Source organism: Manis javanica, chromosome 2 (assembly GCF_040802235.1).
Source record: "Manis javanica isolate MJ-LG chromosome 2, MJ_LKY, whole genome shotgun sequence".
In the NCBI taxonomy this organism is placed as follows: domain Eukaryota; kingdom Metazoa; phylum Chordata; class Mammalia; order Pholidota; family Manidae; genus Manis; species Manis javanica.
The window spans coordinates 50,361,980-50,379,079 of record NC_133157.1 but is presented as its reverse complement, the minus strand read 5'-3'; the positions used below and the strand labels follow the sequence as shown (position 1 = coordinate 50,379,079).

The window sequence follows — 17,100 nt, the reverse complement described above, 5'->3', positions numbered from 1 at the left end:
AAGGTAAAAAAACTCAGGAAGCTACTTACTTTGCTTTGAGAAACAGTTCATAAGTAATACAAATACATCCTCTGAGGACTAAAAATTTGACTATTGTAAGTTCATTTTGTGGTTGTATCTAAAAATGAAGATTTGTCTCGTGCTCTGTTTAAAAACATTTAGAAGACATTGATTATAATTGTTTAACTTTGTAATGTTCAGACTCTCTATTCTATGACCTGACCTCTTCAAGAATACTAAGCTCAGCTTTCCCTTTTCAGTTCTTTGCCCAAATGTTACTTCTAATATAGGTCCAAGATGATTTTCTTCCTGCTGTGTAATCCTTATGCTTTATAATAAACTAATCACACATCCATGGGCTTAGGTATTGTTCTTCCTATGATTAGTGTCCTTACGCTAAATATATGTGTGCTTAATACTAACAACATAATAATGCTTTATGTATAGACAAGTCCTTGTGATGAAAAGAAAAAACGGTCTGTAATATGAGCTAATAAATATTTGTATATATACTAATTAACAAGGAAAGAAATGAAACTAATTTGATAGCAAAACTTTTGAATTAAGCAGCTTTAAAAAAATGGAGTGATTGGGTCAAATTTATCAAGCCAACTTATTCTGTGACTTTAGAAATTCTAACTTTTCTTCTGTTTAAATAAGTGTTATAAATTCTTTCATATGTACATACTATTTTCTTTCAAATTTCATACTTACATGAGTAGCCTGTTACTTGCAAAATTATACTTATACTTTCTTCAAACTTGTGTACTTGCTTTTTTGTGTTCTACAGAGCAAAGAAAATGATGAGCTAAGAGATGCCCATGAAAAACACAAGGAAAGGCTACAGATGTTACAGACCGACTACAGAGCAGTAAAAGAGCAATTAAAACAGTGGGAAGAAGGCAGTGGCATGTGAGTTACATAGCTCATAAAGGCATTTCCCTAAATATTAAATGGAATGGTGTAGCATCACATAGGCATTTTAATGGCTTTTGTTTGATTTTAGAGAAATTATTTGGTAGTCAAATCTATATTGTGAATTTTTAGAGAATATAATAAATGAAAATAGATATACATGCTAGCAGTAACTATAGATTTTACTATTTGTGGAAATCACTAACATAGGTGATTATGAAATATTGTATACATTTTTAATGTCAGTATAGTAGCTTAATGAAAGTATATAACTTAGAGCAAAAATAGTTCTTACCAGTATGAATACTTTAAGTAAAATGAAACTGGTATTACAGTGTTTTTACCTCAAAAAATATTTAAGTTTTAATTGAAAGACAAGATAAATGTGAAATTCACATATATAGTTAACTATCTTAAAACTACTTCAACCTAGTATGCAATTTGGAAATCTTTACTATCCATCAGTTTGTTCTGCAGCTTATCTGAATGAATTGGCGGTCTCAGTTCAATTGCTCTGAACAGGTGTTCAGATCTTGGTTAGTTGTAAGTGGCTCCCCTGTTAACAGTATCAACAGAGGGCAAAGGACTGAATGAGTACAGAAAATCTACTACCATCTCATCTTTTGAGATGAATCCTTTAGGGCAATGTTGATGATACACATTGGTCTGTTCTATAGAGAAACACTGTTTCTAAATTGGCCAGTACAGCACTTTTACAAAATAAAAAAGAAGAGTTTGTTTTATGTACAGAAAATAAAAACATAAAGGGCATTTGGCATGTTTTGTAGATAATTGTCACATCTAATTTTTCCTTTGAAGAATGGGAAATGTTTCATATTGCTTGTCAGTAAAGCAGTGATAAAGCAGTTTCTCCTGGATTTAGCTTCTGCTTACCTAACTTTTTAGTCATCATTAGAAGTGTGGAAATTAATTTCTTACATACTCACTGATAATAGCTTGTTTAAGATAAAGCACATATGTCACATTCAGATTGGCCGGTGGCAAATTCTAGATAAGTTAATTGCTTGAGTCCATTTTTAGAAACTGTGATAATCCTACAGTGTATATTTTATTACTAATAGAGTGAATGAGAGAAATAGAACTAAGAATATCATGTGTCTGCTTAAAAATTTGCTTTCCATAGTAGCAGTTTAGCTATTAGGAAATTATAACACAGAATTTTAATTTATACATGTTTAGGTTTTAGTAAATTCATTCCATAAATGAACTTGAGGTAGAAATTTGGTCAATAGATGATTTTAAATTTTAGGGAATGTGTAAATGAATTTTTATTCCACATTGAACATGTTAAGGAAGAAAGCAACTTCATTTTAAAAACAGGACTGAAATCAGAAAAGTAAAGAGAGCAGATCCCCAACAACTTCGACAAGAAGATTCTGATGCTGTATGGAATGAACTGGCCTATTTCAAAAGAGAAAATCAGGAGTTAAGGATTCAAAAGTGAGTTTCTTTTTTAACAATAAAGACTTAGATAAACATTTGGGAGAATTTTTTTGTGGCTTAAAGGCCGTGAGAGAAATACCTTATAAAATTTGAAAATGAAATAATGTTTTTTTCCCAATAAAAATAAAGAAAAAAAGGAACTCGCTTAAAATATATATATATATATATGTATACATATGTATATATGTATAATGCAATAAAGAGTTGCACATTTGCTAGTGCTAGCTGAAACTGTATAATATGATCTAGGGATTGTGTTAATTAATGTGGCTCTCATCTGTTGGAGGTGTCGCTCTTCATTAGCCTGTATTTTAGACACTGCCGTGCTTCATTTCTGGAATGAGGTGGAGAGGGGATAACCTAGGCAGCCAACCTTGTTTGATCTCCTAGATACATACGCAATGCAGAATGCCTGAGCTCTCTTGGTTCCCTGCCCTGTCCTGCTAATCCCAGCTGAGCTCATTATGGTGTAGCCTTGCTGCTACTCTTGGAGCCCGAGCTGTCCAAGCTAATTACTGGTAGCAGCAGAACTGCCTGTTAAGGGTCTGGTATGGATCTGCTAACATGGTCCTTGGTAGTGACCTGCAAGAGACATGAGGGAATTGCTTTCTTTCTTGCTGTGCACTGCCTGTCCTTTGGGCTTAATGCTGATCCCTCCATATAGGTCTTTTAGCTACCTTAAGTATAAAACTTGATGAAGGATACTCGTATTTTAGAAAACATACAGTTTGCTTCCTTGATCTTGTAATTCACTAGCTATTATATTTTGCTTAGCAAAGAAAGAACACTTTTTTTTTTAAACAAAAAAAAGGAGTTAGACCAACATAATTATTCTCTTTTGCTACTTAAGTATTTCTTCATCTAGAGTTAATTTTTGGCACTCAGACCATGTAACTTTTTAAAAATCTTGGATGTTTTTAAATTACTAAGATTTAGTATCATGTGACAAATGTGATTAAATAACATTAAATATTCTTAACTGTTAATCAGAATCCTATTTTATATACCGCATGATACTACAAACATTAGTTTACCACTTTTCCCATGCATTGATAAACCTTTGGAGATAGTCATATCAGATCTAAATGTATACTTCCAATTACCTCTTAAAGTACATTATATCCTTAGTGCTAAGTTTTGATATAGATAATAAAGTCTTTTTTTTGAAAATTACTTTACATATTTTATAGATTTGTCCCACAAACATTCTCTGGTAATTGTTAGTACTTTATTGAGATATAATTCATAAGCCATATAATTCACTATTTAAGGTGAAAAATTCAATGGCTTTTAGTTTATTTGAAGAGTTGTTTGCATCCATCATCACAGTAAATTTTAGAACACTTCCATTATGCCCCCCAAAAATGCCACCCCACTTAGCTATCACCTCCCTAATCCTTCTACCCCAATGTCCCAGATAACCACTATTTTCTGTTATCTACAGATTTGCCTATTCTGACCATTTCATAGAAATGGAATCATACAATATGTGGTCCTTTGTGACGATCTTCTTTCTTAAAGTTTTCTTAAAGTTTATGCATGTTGTAGAATGTATCAATCCTATTTTTGATAGTCTTTATCAAAAGTGAAAGTGGTCTCCAAAGTGTCTCCAGAAGTGAAAGTTAATTTTCAACAAAGTGAATTAGGTGAGAGTCCTAATCTAACTAGTTGCAATATCTAATATATTCCAAGAAAATTCAAGCAGAAGCTAGCTATAAATAGGCTTTATTTGGGGGTTATTTTAGTCATTAATAAAATAGAACTAAAGAAAAAAGCCATTTTGAAAAAGTTAGGGAACTCTTAGAATCCTGTTCTGTTCATTCAGCAGTGTGTGTACAAGTAGCTCTTTGAATTAAATGGTAAGAGTCATTATTAAAAGGGTGGAAATTTTTTCCCCCTGAAATACATTGATTTATTAATCTGATAGTTATTTGTAAGTTATTTTCCATATCAGATTTAACATAGTAAAGTTTGGTTGATAGCCTTTTAAAGAATGCTAAATAATTGATAAAAAGATTTAAATCACATGGTTATATTTTTTTGGTGGGGAGGATTGAGTTATTTTGTGAAGCATTTATTCAATTAATAAATATGAGTTACTGCTGTGTGACAGACACTGCTAGGTGAATGAAATGAAAACATCAGAAAAACTTTCTACTTTCAGGGAGCTTGCTTGGGAACATGTTCAGTACTAAACATTCTAATGAAATATGTTTAAAAATAAAACTAAAAGTATCATGATGAAATAAGACTTAGGAAACATCAGTCTTTTATTCACTGAAGTTTGTTTACTGATGAGACAGAATTTTTTTGTTTTGTTTTTAATATATATATATAGTATTTTGACTTTTTCAGCAAACATTGTTATGCATTATATAACACACAATGTGTACCATAGATTTGAGTAACCACCACCGCAATCAGGATACAAACAAGTTACCTCATCTCAAATTTCCTTTTCCTGTCCGTTTTAGTCAAATCCGCCCACCATCCCCAACCTGGCAACCCCACCTGGTGACAGCTGATTGTTTCTCTCCTATAAGCTTTGCCTTTTTTCAGAATGTCATATACAAGTTGTAACTTTTTGAGACTGGCTTCTTTCACTCAACATGATGCCTTTGAGATTCATTCATATTGGTTCATCTGGTTTCTTTTATTGTTAAATTATATCCATTGTATGGATTTACCAGTTTGTTATCCATCTGCTGAAGAATGGATCTTTTCTAGGTTTTTGCAATTATGAATAGAGCTTCTATACACAGGTTTTTGTAGAGCATTTTTTGATTCTTAAAGGCAAATACCCAGTAATTGCATTGGTAGGTCAGTCTGTATAACTCTGTAAGAAACTGTCAAACTGTTTTCTAGTATGGCTATACCATTTTTCATTCCCACCAAGAATTTGTATGAGTTGAGTTGCTCCATATTACTGTCAGCACTTGATGTTGTCATCATTTTTTTAGATGATTCCAGTAGGTGTGTATTAGTATTCCATCATAATATTGATTTGCATCTCCCTAATGGCTAATAGTATATTGATCATCTTTTCATGTGCTTATTTGCTGTCTTTATATCTTTTTTGATGAATGGTTGTTGAAATTTTTTACCCATTTAAAAAAATTGATTGGTTATTGAACCAATTAAACAATGACTATTCTTTATATATTCTGTATACAAGTCCTTATTCAGATATGTGATTTGCAAATTTTTTCTCCCAGTCTATTAATGGGCTCTTTATTCTTTTAAGTGTCTTTTGCATGAACAATACTTTTAATTTTAATGAAGTTCAATTTATCAGCTTTTTCTTTTCTTGATCATGGTTTTGATGTGATATCTAATATCTGTTTTTTATATCTATAACTATAATCTGTAACTATTTTCCTGACCCAAGGTCACAACTATTTTATCCCATGTTTACTTTCAGAAATTTTATATTTATCTCTATGATTCATTTTGAGCTAATTTTTGTATATGGTGGGAATAAAAGGTTGAAGTTCATTTTTGGGGGCAAATATTTCCAATTGTATAACATCATTTTTGAAAAGACTATACTTTCTCCAGTAAATACCTTTGTAACTGTCAAATACTAGCTAATTATATTTCTGTGGATCTGTTTTAAGGCTCTCCATTTTATTCCATTAATCTGAATTCCTAAGCTTTTGTGCACACCACACTGTCTTGATTACTGTACCTTTCTAATGTCTTAAACTCAGTGTGAGTTGAACAGCTTTACTCTTTTTCAAAACTGTTTTGGTTTTTGAGTCCTTTTGCTTGTTCATTTAAGTTTTAGGTAAATAAATAGAATAAATAGGTTAAAAATTAGCTGTCTCTACCAAAATCATTTTGGAATCTTGATTGAAATTATGCTAAATCTATATATCAGTTTGGAGGGAACTGACATAACTATGTTGAATTTTCTATTCCACGAATACAATATGTCTCTAAATTGATTGTTTTCTTTTTTCAGTGTTTTATAGTTTTAGCATGCAGATTCTATACATCTAATAATTTTGTTATATTTATACCAGATTATTTAATTTTCTGAAGCTATTATAGAAGGCATTATAATTTTGATTTTGGTTTCTAATTGCTAGTGTATAGAAATAAATTACATTTTTGCATGCTGACATTATATTTTGCATCACTGATATGTCAGCACTAAGGCTGCCATCTTATTTTCTATTTTTTTCCTGTTTCCCTTTTTTATGCTTCCAGTGTGTTACTTGAACTTTTTTTTTAGAATTACTATTTCTTTATCTATAGGATTTTGTAGCATATCTCTCTGAATAAGTTTTTTAATGTTTGCTCTAGATATTTACGTAACTTATAGTCTACTGGCATCAACATTTTACCACTTGAAGTAGAATGTAAAAACTTTACTATTATTTGTGTCCCCATGTATTCACCCTTTATATTTGTTTTAAACATTTTCTCTATAAATACATTGAGAAACTCGTTAGCTGATGTTACAACTTTTGTTTCAACTGTCAAATATTTTTAAATTTCAAAAGAAGGATAGCCTCCTATACTCATAAAATATTTAGAGATATTATCTTTTCTACTGTTATTTCTTCATTTCTGACCTTCCTAGTTTTCTTCTTTTATCATTTTCTGTTTGAAGAGCTTTACTTGACACTATTTAGGGTAAGTTGGCTAGCAACAAATTCTGTTTTCCTTTTCTAAAATGTTTGCATTTCACCATTATTCCTGAAGGGAATTTTACTAGATATAAAATTATAGGTTAGCAGTTATTTTCTTCAGCATTTGGAAAATGTGCCATTTCCTTCTGGCCTCCATGGTTTCTGATAAAAAGTACAAGGATATTGGAATCAGTGTTCCCCTACAGGGAATGCATCATTTTTCTAGCTGCTTTCAATCATTTTCCTTGGTCTTTATTTTTCAGAAGTTTGATTATGACATGTCTTATCATAGATTTATTTGTGTTTATCCTGTTTGGGATTCTCTAAGCTTTTTGAATCTCTAGGTTTGTACCTTTTGTCAAACATGGGAAATTTTGGTCATTATTTATTCACATACATTTTTTAGCTCCACATTCTTCTTTATTTCATTCTCAGACTCATTTGACGTGCATGTTAGATCTTTTAGTATTGTCTTAAAGGCCACTGAGGCTCTGTTCATTTTATTTTTCAGCCATTTTATCTCTTGTTCAAATTGGGTAATTTCTTTATTTTTGTCCTTAAATTCACTGATTCTTCCTTCATCTGTTATGTCTGCTATTGAGCCCATGCAATGAATTTTTTTATTGTGGTTATTGTAATTTTAGATTCTAAACTTCCTATTTAATTCTTTTTTATATCTTTTATTTATTTGCTGAGACTTCCTATTTTATTTGTCTCAAGATTTTTCATAATTGTTCATTGGAGAATTTTAATCATGGCTACTTAAACCATGACAAGGTCCTTGTCAAATCGTTCTGATATGTGCAGTATCTTGGTGGTGGCATTTCTTAATTACGATTTCCCCTTCAGGTTGAGATTTTCTTTGTTCTTGGTATGACAAGTGATTTTTGTGTGTCTGCTGGATATTTGGAGTATTATGTTTTGAGACTTGGGAGCTTATTTAATCTTTTATTTTACAAACTTTTCATGATATCATGCCTGAGAGACAGGATCACATCATTACTGCCAGAAGGGGTGAGGGGTCTTAGCTTCTAACTTAACTCTTGCTGACATTGCATTGGAATGTGTGTAAAGAGGTGAGGGTGGTGGAAGTCCAGGCTTCTCACTTGGCCTTCTTTGACTGAGAGCAGGGCTGTTTTTTTTTTTTTTTTACTTCCCCAGTATTGTTGGAGTAGGGTGGTTATTACCAACAAGATTTCTATCTTCCTACTCTACCCCTTTTTCTGGTTCTTTGGTTGGAGAGAGCAGACTTTCCATGAGACTCTTCATCCTTTGTGTCAGTTGGCTTTTCTGGTTTGTGGGTTCCTACTATACCCACTTTGAGATTTTAGGAGGGAAGGAAGAAGAAAGCCAGGGAACTTATCACTGTGAGTTGTTCTTCTACTTCTAAAGTCCCTATCCTATCCTCCTCCTCCCCTTAAATTTGTTTTATGTATTGTGTTCAGGGTTTTTATAATTAATGGGAGGAATAGGGAGAAATACATCTACTCCTTCTTGTTGGGAATCAGAAGTTTCAGCTTGCTCTTCTATGGATCAAGCAATCTTATTTTTGTTTTATATGTTAGGATCTAGTTTAATACTTAGTCCTGATTATCTAAGGAGTAAGATTCACTCCTACTTATGCAGTAGTAATTATCATTTATATTTAAGGCTAGATTACATAAAAGAAGATGTATTACTAAAACTACTTTTAAACTAAATTTGAATACATCCAAATCCTATCTTAAAAGATAAATTCTCAAGACCCTAATAAAAAATTGTGTGGCAACTCTAGATCAGTTTTTAAAATGATGCTACCAGTGACCTACATTATATTGTTTATATCATTGAATATGATTAGAAGCATTTGCTGTCATATAAGAATCTGAGGACTTGAGAAATTTGCATGGAATATTGTTCCTATAATTCATTTAGATTTATAAAATACCTCTACTTATTATATCATAATGATATTTTAACAAGATGGCCAAGTACTTAGCAATATAAGAACTAATAAATTGGCTGGTTCCTTTAGTATTTCTAACAAATATTCATTTATTTATTCTTCAGTATTTACACAATATGATTCAGAGCCAGGCACTAAGCTAGGGAATTGAATATTCAGTGATACACTGACGAGTAAGAATTTCATGCTCTAATGAGGTTTATTCTAGGGATACTCTGCTTTGTGCTGGTGAGATGAAAGCACTCTTTGGAATGCTAGATAGTACAGAGTGAGGAAAGCTTTCAGATATGCCAGTGGTCTTTCTCAGCTTTTTTTACTTAGTTGAGGATGTTTTCTTTCTGACACTAAGTTATATTTATGAACCAACAAACTCATGTTCTCAATAAACATGTTAACATTCTCCTTAAAAACATTAGTGTAAAAATATTTGTGTACATTCCTTCTTAATAGTGATATAAAACTATAAAAAAGGGCTGAGGTGCCACAGATAAGTTTTTCTTATACTGCAACTCCTTACTAGAAACCCTAAAAGCAAAGGGAAGGTGTGCTGACATTCACTATGTTTTCTGTACCTTTGATTAAATAAATCAAGAGTTTGCAGTGGGTCAGTAATCCATAGCCTATATAAAATGCTGCAAATGGGTACTCTGCTAGGCCCTGGTAAACAGAGAGAAAGCATACCCAAACCTTCTCATCTGGATCTCATAGCTTATCAGGAAACACAAGCTACTAAAGTGTGATAAAAAAATAATAAAGGAATAGTAGTGGCATAAATTAGGGAATAAAGTAAATAGCATTATAATTTGACTCTGCTCAAACAAGAAAACTAGGGGATTATAATTGATTTATCCTTCTATCTGACTTTATAACAGTCCATACTGTCTTTTTTTTTTCTAAGTATCATTGATATACAATCTTATGATGGTTTCACATACACAACACAGTGGTTCAACATTCTCCCATATTATCAAGTCCTCACCTCCTCCATTGCGGTCTCTCAACATAGTAAGATGTTAGAGAGTCATTAATTGTATTCTCTTTGCTGTGCTACCATCCCCATGACCGATCTATATTGTTATTGCAAATTTGTGCTGTCTTAATGATTCCACATCAGAAATATCTGTACCATATCTCTTTCTATTCTTACTATCAATGCCCTTATCCAAACCAATATATCTTCCCTCAACTAGAATATACTTGTTCATACCTACCTATTTCAAGTCTTACCCCTTGAATCCATTTTTTCCCCCAATGCTGCAGTGTTCTTTTAAATTACAAATTTAAGCATATCTCTCCCCAGTTTAAAAATGTTAACTGTCTTTCCATTGCTCTTAAAGTAAATGATGGAAAGTAAACAAGCTATAGATCAACACGTAGCTCAGGAAGGAGTACTTTCTTCTCTCTTGGGTTAAATGTTGAATTTTGTAGGCCATGTTTATAAAACAATATTTCATAAAATTCAATAGTAATTGCTTAAGAAGCTAAAATTAAAATATTATGATAGGAAAGTTCAGCTAATTCTTTTTCTTTTGCAAAGATTTCCTGTCTAACCAAACAAGAATATTATTTTTTCCATATGTAGAAATGAGGAATTTAGGAACTGCATTTCTCTAACATGAGTTCAAAATAAAATTCTTAGAGAAAAAAGGCTATTAATTGTGAAATACTTTGAAACAAATTATTTTTGGATAACCATTTACAAAGTACCAATAATACATTAGTTTTATTTTAAAGCATCCAATTCAGTGACGTTTAATACATTTACAGTATTGTACAGCCATGATCTAATACAGCCATAATCCAAAGCATTTTCATCACCCAGACACCCCATACCCATTAAGCAGTTATCCCACAACCCCCCATTTCTCCCTTCCTCCAGCTCCTGGCAACCACTATCTGCTTTCTGTCCCTATGGATTTACCTATTGTGAATATGCTATATAAATAGAATCATATAATATGTGACCATTTTTGGCTTCTTTCACATAGCATAATGTTTTCAAGGTATATCCATATTGTAGTATGTATTAGTATTTTATTCCTTTTTTACAGCTGAATAATATTCCATCATATGTATGCCAGAATTTATTTATTCATTCATCTATTGATGGACATTTGGGTTGCTTCCACTTTTTAGCTATTGTGAATAGTGCTGCTGCAGAACAACTGTGTACAAGTAGTTGTTTGAATACAAGTAGTTGTTTTAAATTCTTTTAGATATATGCCTATGAGCAGAATTGCTGGGTCATCTAGTAAATCTATGTTAACTTCTTGAGAAACTGCCAAACTGATTTCATAGTAGCTGCATTATTTTACATTCCCACCAGCAATCTATGAAGGTTCCACTTTCCCCACATCCTTGTCAACACTTATTTTCTTTCTTTCTTTAATATTATTATGGCCATCCTAGTGAACGTGAAATGAAATATCATTGTGGTATTGATTTGCATTTCCTTAATGACTGATGAGCATCTTTGCATATGTTTATTGGACATTTGTGTATCTTCTTTGGATAAATATCTATTTTAAGTGTTTTGCCCATTAAAAAAATTGGGTTGTCTTTTTGTTTTTGAGTTGTAAGAGTTCTTTACGTATTCTGGTTACTAGGCATTTGTAAATACTTTCTCCCATTCTGTGGGTTGTCTTACTTTCTTGATAGTATCCTTCAATTAACAAAAGTCTTTAATTTTGATGAAGTTCACTCTATTTTTTCTTCTGTTCCTTATTCTTTTGGTGTCTTATCGATATAGCCATTGCCATATCCAAGGTCATGAACTTCCTGGTTTTCTTCTAAGTGTTTTACAGTTTTAACTCATTTAGATCTTTGGTACATTTTTAGTCAATGTTTTTGTATGGTGTAAAAAGGGGTCCAACTTCATTCTTTTGCCTGTGAATATCCAGTTGGCCTACGTATTATTTTACAGCTTTGACAGAAGGCCATATGATCACTTATAAGAGTTAATGATGAGTTAATAAAATGAGAATTTAAATGTATCTGTCTAGAAATCAGTCCAACATGAAACAGCACTGGATATCATAAGTATATAAAATCATAAGGTATATAAAAATCCTTGAGAAAAAAACTCCACTCTGAAATAGATTCTTAGGAACTTTTTAAATAAAATGAACTAGGGTATATGAGTAAGGATGTTCATTGCAGTATTTTTGTAATGGTGAAGATTTAGAAACAATCTTTTTAAATTGATTTGTAGTTGATATATAATATATTGGTTTCAAGTATACAACATAGTGATCTGATAATTATCTACAGCATTGAATGCTCACTTCAACTAGTAGTTGTTGTCAACATAGGAAGATATTACAGAATTATTAACTATATTCTTTATGCTGTACTTTCATCCCTGTGACTGATTTATATTATGATTGAGATTTTCTGCCTCTCTATCGCCTTCACCTATTTCACCCAACCACCCTAAACCCTCTCCTGCTGTAACCACCAGTCACTTCTCAGTGTCTAGGAGACTACTGCTGTTCTATTTTTTTTTGTTTTTAGATTCCACAAAGAAGTGAAATCATATGGTGTTTGTCTTTCTCTGCCTGGCTTATTTCACATAGCATAATACTTGTAGGTCCATACATGTTGTCACAAATGGCAAGATTCTTTCTTTTTTTCTTTTTGGGCTGAATAATGTTTCATTGTATATATGTATCACTTCTTTATCCATTCATCCATTGATGGACACTTTGGTTGCTTTCATATCTTGCCTCTTGTAAATAATGCAGCAATAAATATAGGAGTACACATATCATTTTGAATCAGAGATTTTGTTTTCTTTGGGTAAATTCCTACAAGTAGAATTACTGGGTTATGTGGTATTTCTATTTTTACTTTTTTTGAGGAACCTCCACACTGCTTTGCATTGTGGATTGCACCAGTTTACCTTCCCACCAACATTGTAGGAGGGTTCCCATTTCTCCACGGCCATGCCAACATTTGTTATTTCTTGTCTTTTGGATAGTGTCCATTCTAACTGGTGTGAGGTGGTATCTCATTGTGATTTTGATTGGCATTTCCCTGATGATTAGCAATGTGGAGCATCTTTTCATATGCTTAGTGGCCATCTACATGTCTTCTTTAGAGAAAGGTCTATTCAGGTCCTCTGCTCATGTTTTATTTGGATTATTTGTTTTTTTGGTGTTGAGTTATGAGAATTCTTTGTATATATTGATTGTTAGCTCCTTATTGGATATATCATTTGCAAATATCTTCTCCAATACCATAGATTGCCTTTTTGTTTTGTTGATGGTTTCCTTTGCTACAAAAGCTTCTTCATTGGATGCAGTCTACTTGTTTATTTTGCTTTTGTTTCTCTTTCCTGGGAAGATGTATCCAGAAAAAGTTTAACTCATTCTTATGTTCAGGAGATTTTGGCCTATGTTTTCTTCCATGAGTTTTATGGTTTCTTATCTTATATTTAGGTCTTAGTGCATTTTGAGTTTACTTTTGTGTATTGTATTAGTAATCCAGTTTCATTCTCTTAAATATAGCTGTCCAGTTCTCCCAACACCAGTTATTGAAGAGGCTGTCTTTCCCCACTGTGTAGTCTTGCCTACTTTGTCATATATTAATTCACCATATAAATGTGGGTTTATTTGTGGTTTCTCTCTTCGGTTCTATTGATCTATGTGTTGTTTTTGTGCCAGTATCATACTATTTTAATCACTGTACCATTGTAGTAGAGCTTGAAGTCAGGGAGCAGGATACTTCCAGCTTTGTTCTTTCTCAAGATTGCTTTGGCTATTTGAGTTCTTTTGTGGTTTCATATGAGTTTTAGGATTACTTTCTCTAGTTCACTGAAAAATGCCTGCTTTCGGCAGGATGGCCATTTTGGCAATATTAATTCTTCCTATCCATGAGCATGGGATAGATTTTCATTATTTGTGTTCAGTTTCTTTCATCAGTGTCTTAGTTTTCAGAGTGCAGGTCTTTCAATTCCTTGGTTAGGTTTATTCCTAGGTATTTTATTCTCTTTGATTCAATTGTAAATGGAATTTTTTTCTTAATTTCTCTACTAGTTCATTATTAGCATATATCAGAATGCAACAGATTTCATATATTGACTTTGTATCCTGTGACCTAGTTGAATCCAGTTATTAGTTCTAATAGTTTTTTGGTGAAATATTTAGGGTTTTCTATATATAATATCATGCCATCTTCAAATAGTGATAGTTTAACTGCTTCCTTACCAATTCGGATGCCATTTATCTCTTTTTCTAGTCTGATTGCCATGGCTAGGACTTCCAGTACTAAGTTGAATAAAAGTGGTGAGAGTGGACATCCTTGTCTTATTCCTGATCTTAGAGGTAAAGTTTTTAGTTTTTCCCTGTTGAGTATGATGTTAGCTGTTGAGATGTTCCCAGTTGAGTATGATGTGGGTTTGTCATATATGGCCTTTATTATGTTGAGGTACATTCCCTCTATACCCATTTTGTTGAGAGTTTTTATCATGGATGGATGTTGAAATTTGTCAAATGCTTTTCAGCATTTGTTAAGATTATATGGTTTCTATCCTTCCTGTTGTTAATGTTGTGTATGACATTGATTTATGAATATTATACCATGTTTGCATCCCTGGAATAAATCTCACTTAGTCATAATGGATGATCTTTTTGATGTATTTTTAAATCTTGTTTGCTAATACTTTGTTAAGGATCTTTGCATCTTTGTTCATCAAGGATATTGGTTTCTAATCACCTTTTTTTGTACTATCTTTATCTGGTTTTGGTATTAGAGTGATCCCGGTCCCACAGATTATGTTTGAAAGTATTCCCTCTTCTATTGTTTAGAATATTTTAAGAAGGATTAGTATTAGCTCTTCTTTAAATGTTTGGTAGCTTTCACCTGTGAGTCCATCTGGTGCTGGACTTTTGTTTGTTGGTTTTTTTTTTTTTATTATTACCAATTCAGTTTGTTTCTTTTAATCATCTCTTCCTTGGTCAATCCTGGAAGGTTGTGTTTTTCTAGGAATTTGCCCATTTCTTCTATGTTGTCTGATTTATTGGCATATAATTTTTCAAAGAATTCTCTTATAATTCTTTGTATTTCTGTGGTATCCATTTTGTCTATTCCTTTTTTGATTCTGTTTTCGTTTATTCTGTACTCACTCTCTTTTTCTTGAAAGGTCTGGTTAGGGATTTGTCTATTTTGTATTTTGGGTTCTTTGTTAAATGCCGCTGGTGTTCAACAAAAATTTTCCTAATTGGTCAGAATTCAGATGTCTCCCAATCCTGTGTGAGCTCCCTATCTTGTGGGAGTAGTTCCACTAGTAGCTTTGGTTTTTTTCTCTGCCTACTTTGTTGAGTTTCATAGTATGCATTATGCAAGAAAATATTCAGCCACATACTCAAAAGAATTCTTACACAGATTACTGTAGCTCTTTCTTTTTGTAGCTTCTTCTTCTCTGAATACTGTGCTTCATAAATTACAGATATTTTTGCCATCCCAAACTCCAGTCTCTTTTTCTTCTGGTCAGTGAGGCTCTCTTATATTTCTTGAGACCCTTCTCCTTGCATCATGGTCTGCCTCCCAGCAGAATTCTGTACTAATATTAAGGTTCTCTTTGTTGATTTCCTTTCTTTCACGGAATCACAGCTCTCTGCAACCTATTGTTCACCATCTGAACATAGTCATTTCATATAATTTGCCCATTAAGAAGTAGATTTTTGAATTGTGGTCCTCATACCAAACAGAGTATCAGAAACACCAGAATAAGGGGGCAGTGAATCAGTGTTCATCAGGGGTGCTTAGGCCCTGACTCTGTCAGAAAATCCTCTAAACACTGTTAAGATGTGATTTGTTGGCTCAAGGACAAGGGAGTAATTAGGGACCATCTAATGTTTATAAATACTTCTTATTAAAAATAGAGACTGTGTGAGTTCTTCTTAAAAAAAAAGAAGTGTTAAGTATAAAATACCTTTCATTAAGCAAGAAATACCATTTCCAAGAACTGGAAAATTTTGCTCTGCAGGGTTAGTGGTCTGAGAGCCAAGGAAAACTAAGTTAAGATGAACTACATCTGCTTTTTCTTCGAGGGGACATCTTGCTTCTGTATGTTCCATGTTCTTAAGAAGCTAAAGCTAAACAAAGTAAGAACCTAATCCATACTTAATCACTGTGTGGATGGCTGTGTATTTGTGCCATTCCCACCAACCTGTAACCTGAGAAGCTGTAAATGTAATCATAGGATCCCAGTTTTTAACATTCTCATCTATGTGTATTTATGTTTTTATGAACAAGAAATATAAGTATATATGTCAAACTGTAAACATTTTTTCAAGAAGTAAACTGAGGGGAAATAGAGACTAGTTTTTTACTTTATATACATTTTTATTATTTGAATAATTGTAAGAATTGTATTTCTTATATTGTTGAGTATATCACAGTTTAAAACTAGTGATATATTTTTGATAAATCATTACTCTGATTATTATGTGATGACTATCTTTTCCTTTAATCTTTTTTTAGTGTTGTGTATGTTTTTATTCTACTTTTTAAAGCCCATTCTTACCTTATCATAATTTTTTTCTCTTCTTATGATTTATAAATTTTATATTGTTTTCCATTCTTTAAATGCTTTTTCTTAAAGTTATAACATATATAACTTATTTGACAAAGTCTGAAGTTCAGTACCTCTAATCTCTTAACAATATAAAGACTTAAAATACTTTAACTCTGATCCTTTCTTTGCTCTCATATCATTTTGTTGTTCAGACTTTTAGTTATACTTTATTTTATGTCTCCTTTCATTTAGATATTAAGATGGCTTTACATAATAAATGTTTGTTTAGTTCATTGTACAGACAAATGTCCTGCATCATCATTGCCTTTTTTGTTTTATACATTGCTTTTGAGGTTTTTTCTTCCCAAGATATATTCTTCGATAGTTCTTTTGTTTAGGATTTATGATAGTAAACCTTGAAATGTGTAAGATATGACTTATTTTCCTTCTTGCTTTTCTTGTTGATATGAGAAGTCTGCTGTCATTCCAGAGTTCTTTAGTTCTTAATTAACTCTTCTTCTCAATCTGATTAATTTTTAAATTGCCTCTTCTTTTGTGTCCTGTGATTTCACCAAGTTTCTAAGTGTGAATACAGTTTGATTTGTTCTGTTTGCAATTTC

General features: G+C 32.2%; 1 protein-coding gene across 5 annotated transcripts in view; it reads left to right on the top strand.

Moving 5' to 3' along the window:
- Positions 1-17,100, top strand: part of CNTLN (centlein) — a 318,921-nt gene that overhangs the window by 189,756 nt on the left and 112,065 nt on the right. For 4 of the 5 annotated variants that reach the window (XM_073228457.1, XM_037018671.2, XM_073228460.1 and 1 more), the window contains 2 exons: positions 791-912; positions 2,257-2,376. In XM_073228457.1, the coding sequence (XP_073084558.1) occupies positions 791-912; positions 2,257-2,376 (242 nt within the window). The remainder of the gene's footprint in view (positions 1-790; positions 913-2,256; positions 2,377-17,100) is intronic. The other variant, XM_073228458.1, reaches the window with a different exon arrangement.